The sequence below is a fragment of the Octodon degus genome, unplaced genomic scaffold, assembly GCF_000260255.1.
Source record: "Octodon degus isolate 3935 unplaced genomic scaffold, OctDeg1.0 scaffold00060, whole genome shotgun sequence".
Lineage (NCBI taxonomy): Eukaryota > Metazoa > Chordata > Mammalia > Rodentia > Octodontidae > Octodon > Octodon degus.
The window spans coordinates 2237807-2243798 of NW_004524636.1; the positions used below are offsets into that span (position 1 = coordinate 2237807).

Consider the following 5992-nt stretch of genomic DNA (forward strand, 5'->3'; position numbering starts at 1 on the left):
CAAGTAGGTGCTTTAGACCACTGAGCCATCTCTCCAGCCCCCAGGAGTGATTGTTGATACAGCTCTTGTGCTAAGAAGCCTTGAGCCCCACCTCCTGCCTTTCCCCCTTTGCTACCTCTCCTGTCCTCAGCAGCTCTTCTCCCTCCCATTCCTGGTCCTTCCGCAGTCATGCTGGTCACTAGTGGATCCTACATCACATTAGTTTTTCAGCTACAGTGGGAGCTAGGGGCCCCAGAGTGTCCAGGGCTCTCCTGTCACTGGGAACACCCTTGTTCCCCTCTTGATAGCACTGTATCTCTGTTCTCCAGGCACTCCACCCCAAGTCCCAGGCCCAGTGCAGGCACCGAAAGTTCCTGCTAAGCTTCCAGCAGCCCGTCCATCTGATGCACCCCACAGCATCCCCCACAATGGCTACCGAGAGGAGCCAAGTTACCCCCGGCCGGTCCAGGACACCCAGCCGCCAAAGTCCCCCAGAGAGGTATGTCCTCACGGTCTATCTGGGGCCTCCTGCTTTTGTGTTCCTGTGTGCCAGCCTGTCTGCCTGCCTGCCTTCCAGAAGCCCTCTCTGCCCTCACAAGCCATGCCTAATCTCTGCAAAGATCCCTAGCACCCCTCCATGGAGAGCTGCAAGGGCTGACACCATGGGTGGCAGTTGCTCAGTGCGCATGTGGAACTTCCTCTCCAGCCTTGGCCACCCATTTTCTTCGTTTCCTCTCCTGTCCCTTCTCCCCCACCCATTTCTTTACCCTCTCTCCACTGTCTTTCCTTCTTTGTCTCCCTGAGACCCACTTCCAGACTCTGCTTTCAGCAGCTGGGAGGTCATGTTATCGAGGTCTTCTTGGTGGTCACATGAGATGTTGAGCTGGTGGAGGAACCTGAGGAGGGAGTGGGAGACCATGGGGAGATGGTGGGGCTGGAATTATGAGTAAAGTTTGGCGGAAAAGATGACCAGCTCTGTTGAGTCGGCCATGCAGTGTCCAGAAGGCCCTGGAAACCATGGGGTCTGGACAGAAACTCCTGAAGAAAGGTCTATGTTGTAGTGGGGAGAGCGGGAGAGGAGAGAAGAGGAGAGAGAGAGAGAGAGAGAGAGAGAGAGAGAGACACACACACACACACACACACACACACAGAGACAGACAGATAGACAGGCAGAGGCAGACAGATGACAGAGACAGACCTATCCATAGGGCCAGAGAGGCTAAAGACTAATGGGATATGGTTCCTTTTTTTAAAGTGCTGGGGATGGAACCCAGGGCCTCATGCACACTAGGCAAGCACTCTACCACTGAGCTATACCCCTAGCATCTTGGCCTGTATTTTTCTGTGGACACAAGGTGTACCAATGACCAGAAGCTCTTTTGGTCTGGCTTCAGGGTGTGGCATGTAGAAGGTAGCCCATGAACATCAGCTGCCCTTGGCCAGTTTGGGAATTACAGCTGTCTCATTCATACTTTCTCTCTTTCAAGAGTTCAGAGCAGGCCCTACAGACACCCAGTTCGGGGACTGTCCTGAGGAGGCCCAGTGGATCCTTGGAGCCCTCTTCTAACCTGCCAGCCCTCAGCCCTCTGACACCCAGCAGGCATCAGGAGCAGAACCCAGAACTGAGCAGCACCCACGGTATGCACAGAACATGGTGTTATAGGGCCTCTGACCTTTCAGGTGAGCCCTAAGGTGAGAGATCCCCTGTAGGCTCTTTGGGCAGGAGGCAAGAGTGAAATAAAGGATGTTGCCTCTGGGAGCAACCTGCTCCTTAATGGGTGTACCAGTTAGTTAGCATTTGCTATATAATAAGCAGTCCAAAAATATATTTTTAGTAGCTTAAAATAGAACCATTATGTAGCTGACCCATGGATGACCCAGCTGGGCATTTCTGATTTTGCTGAGTTTCCTCACATGTACCCACCAGTGTATACCTACGCTCTGCTTCAGCCTAACAGCTGGAGCACCTACGTTTACTTCTATATAGTCGCCCTCATGTTTCATGTGACACTGGTGCTGGCCCTCAGTGCCCTGGGACAGCCACAGGCCCAAGAACAGTTAAAGTTAAAGGTGGGAGAAGCTAAGCTGCCCCCCTTTCCTGCCATTGCACCCCTCCACACACACCTGTTTGTACTTTGTGAGTCAGCCTGCCCTGGAATGCCTTTCATGAGGTCCTCCTAGGGGCTGTGGAGGCAAAAGGTGCTGTGATTTCAGCACGTTCTTGGAAGCAGGTCCCATGAGATGCTGAGGGGTAAGATTTTGGGAGTGGGGAGACGTCAGACATCTCTCTTGACCTTTGTTAGCTTTGAGGCCTTGTGTGTACACATTTGGTTTCATAGAGAATCCTGATGTGTTCACCATTATGGACTGTCACCATCAGCTGCTCCGTGCTTTCCTGGTTCAGGCTTTTCCTAGGGATGTATTTGTGTTTACCTTTGAGGGCTGGCTAGCCTAGGGTGCCACTTGGTGTGAGTGACTCTGCTTGAGTCACCCTGCTGTCCCTTGCTCTAATCCAGGATTGCTCCTGCTCAAGGAGGCAGGGGCACTGCAGTGAGGGGAAGGTCTAGTATTCCCAGGCTGAAGGAGAAGTAAAACGAGAAACAGGAGCCAATAGTGTGTCCTGGGGAGGAAAAGAAAAAAGCAGACAGAATAATTAATAATGACCAAGCTCTTAGGTGTGGTTAGAAAGTAGGGACCTTATCACTCTTGTGATAGGACAAACTTGGGCCTATACGTCAAGGACAGAGGGCAGCTATGGAGCATTCAGGGCTGCAGCAGAGACTGGAATTTCCTCTGTGGGCAGGGAATTTGAAGATTTGGATGCAGTAGGGGGCTATGAGCTGGGGCAGAGGGTCCCGAGGGTAACAGTCCTTTGGATTGTGTTTCTGTCTTTTACACCTGCAGGCCCAGTCTCCAGCCCCACATCACCCCGAGGGCCTGTGTCTCCAACTGTCTCCTTCCAGCCCTTGGCCCGTTCCACCCCAAGAGCTAGCCGCTTGCCTGGCCCTACAGTGTCAGCCATATCTGTCAGCCCCTCTTCCTCCTCCTCTTCATTCTCCTCCTCCTCCTCCTCCTCCTCTTCCACCAGCTTGCCTTCTGCAGGTGTTGCTGGTAACCAGGCCAGGGCCTCCATCTGTCCCAGTGAGGTACCCACTACCTCTGTTACTATCAGCTCAGTACCTTCTCCCACCACCCTGGAGCCTGTGAGCACTGTGACCTCCAAAGTGCCTGCCAGCCCAGCACCTGTCAGCACTGTGCTTTCCACGGTGCCCACCAGCTCAAAGTCCCCTGGTGCTAATGTGTCCATCAATCCAGCACCATCCAAACTGCCTGTCAACCCAACACGCACTGGCATAACACCATCCAGAGTGCCTGCTAGCATGGTGTCTACCAAGGCAACGACCAACACTGTGCCATCCAACAGGAGCAGCAGCACAGAAAAGGTGAGTCCTTGCCACAGACCACTGGTGTCTTCCTGGAGGAAACAAGTCCATGAGGTCCTGGGATACCTGTGGGCACTCCATGGTTCTCAGGCCCAGGCCAAATGTGCCTGCACAATGAGTCCATGTAATGAGGGGAATGAAGGCTGCTCTGGAAGAGGCCATCAGAGTAGAATCCCCTCTTCGCTTGGAGTGCTCACAATGGGTTGGGTCCCCAAGAGGGTGATCTTGGGCATTGTGGGCTAAGAGCTGAGGAGCTGAGCTGCTGCTTCATGCCCTGGCCTAGGAACAGGGCCGCCCCAGCCAGGCTGGTCTCCTGTCTTCTACAGACCTTTGCTGTACTCTGCTTTATTTCTCAGGAGACCCCAGAGACTCCAGCACCCACAGTCACTGTTGGAGGCAGCTCACCCTGGCCAAACAGCAGCTCTGGGAGCCTGCAGTTTCCATCAGAAATGAGCAAGCCTGGCCAGCTGGAGTCCCAGCAGGACAGGCAGCCGTGCTCCGTCTGTTCTGCAGACCTTGCCATCAGCCCCAGCAGCTCCCTGGCCTCCGAGCCCAGCCATGGCCCAGAGGAGAATGAGTACAAATCCTTTGGGATGCATGTAGCTGAGGACCCCAGCATCAACATCATGGCTGGCAACCCCGGGCCACACCTTGTCTTGGAACCCCAGGAAGAGCTGGAGGAGGAGACCAAAACCAGCTGGTCAGTGTCCTGGGCTTCCTGGCTTGGTACAGCTGCTGCAAGTGCACTCTTGGCTGTGCTTTTGGCGGTGCTGTACCGGCGGCGCCCACTCCAGTGAAGACTCGGCTTTCTGCATCCAGGCACCCCCCTGTGCCTCACCATTCACTTGTTAGAGTGTACCTTTTCCAGGCTGACAGGCTAGGTTGGAAGGGAGCTCAGGGCCTGTGTGCTAATAGGAGGCTGTGCTCTGGCTTCCCTAAGCCCTAGGGGCAGCCTTTCCATCCTAGTTTGTATGCTCTGTTTGCTGTGAAGCTCTGGGAAGGCCTCTAGAGTTTCAAACCTCGCCCCCCTGAAAGTGAGTGAGGGTTGTAACCCCGTGTGTCCCTGAGGCCTGAGGGCCTCACCCCTGTTTGCGTTAGCCTGCAGATCAGGAGGTGCCACTGGAGAGCACTGAGGGCTAGCAGCTTTTCCTTCCCCTGCCAGGCCCCGAGGCTTAGTTGCAGATGTGTAGACTGGGGACCCTGTGAGACTTTGCTGCTCTCCACAGCAGCCCAGGCTGAGGCTGTGGCAGGGGAGTTGGGAAGCACCCAGTTGTCAGGACTCCAGGGAGCCAGCAGATTTGAGTCTCCTGCCCCTCTTGTCCCTTCTCCACTGCCAGTCAACCCTGGAGGGAGGTCCTGAGGTTCATGTGGACTTGGGACACAGTGGCAGCTGCCAGGCCCAAAGAAGACCACCAGAGGCCCTCATCACTGCTGCCAGCCACTTCACCCCCTGCCTCTTTCTCTCCCCTGGTCACCATTCTCTTTGACTTCCTGTATGGGTTTAGGATAGGAACACCAAGTAGGCAGAGCTTGGGCCAGATTTAAATTCAAGGTCCATCCTTTCTGGGTTGTGTGGCAGTGGCAGATGCTTAGACTTTCTGGTCTTGTTTTCCCTTGTGGACAGAGTCTCTAGCTCTTCCTTCACTGGGCTCTTCTGGGATAAGCATGCAGGTATTTGGCCAGTGCCTGGCTCAGAGGCTTGACCACCAAGCACGCCCCTACCTCCCTTTGGCCCTGCCTGGGTTTCAGAATCAGTACAAAGTGATAAAGGTACATTCTGCAGTGAGACAGCTCAGCCTTCATCCTGCTGTGCCTCTCACTAGCTCTGTGATCTCTAACAAGGTCTTAACCACTGAGTGCCTCATGTCTCTCATCTAATAGGGGAGATTATCTCCTAGTAATATCATCAAGATTAAATGAATTTATGTAAGTCTTAGAATGAGTCTTGGCATTTACTAAGGGTTGGTTAAACCCTTGCTTGTTGCTGTCAGTATTAAATGCTAAGGACTAGAGCCCTCAGCTACAATAAACCAATACCCTTCTGCCTTCTCCACCTTCTGTTCGCCCCTCACTTCATCTTACGCCCCAGGGAGTGTTGGGAGGGAGGTATGACCCTGGGGCAGCAGTGCAGAGCAGGTGAAAGTGCTACCCCTACCTCCATTTATGGGGTGACTAGCTATATGTATAGCAGAGATGTACTGGAACACAGTAGAGGTGCCCTTGTGGGTTCTTTTTAGGTGGCCTTTGCTGGACAAGGTGTAGGCACAGGAGCAGTCTCAACCTCTGGGCTTTGAAACAGAACTAAAGCCCTTGGTGATGTCGGGTGGGCTCCAGGCAACTTTTCCTTGCACTGCACTAAGGAACTTCAGGGTCCTAATGACCTCTGTTTAGAAACAACTTGGAACCTGAGTCCTCATGCTGTCTGCACCACCTCCCATCATCCTTGCTCTGAAGAAGCCCCTTGCCTCCTGTCCCCTGAAAGGTACCCTGCTAGCCAGGTGAGCAAGCAACTCATGCATGAGTTTAGTTTTAGTTTTACTGTACTATCCTCCCAGGTAGGCACATTTGAA

The 5992-nt window shown here is 53.7% G+C and overlaps 1 protein-coding gene across 2 annotated transcripts in view; it reads left to right on the forward strand.

Moving 5' to 3' along the window:
• Mavs (mitochondrial antiviral signaling protein) overlaps window positions 1–5354 on the forward strand; it is an 11512-nt gene extending 6158 nt beyond the window's left edge. For both annotated transcript variants that reach the window (XM_023718584.1, XM_023718586.1), the window contains exons 4-7: window positions 309–478; window positions 1467–1617; window positions 2884–3422; window positions 3779–5354. In XM_023718584.1, coding sequence (XP_023574352.1) covers window positions 309–478; window positions 1467–1617; window positions 2884–3422; window positions 3779–4219 — 1301 coding nt within the window. In that variant the 3' untranslated portion in view covers window positions 4220–5354. The remainder of the gene's footprint in view (window positions 1–308; window positions 479–1466; window positions 1618–2883; window positions 3423–3778) is intronic.
• The last annotated feature ends 638 nt before the right edge of the window (window positions 5355–5992 follow it).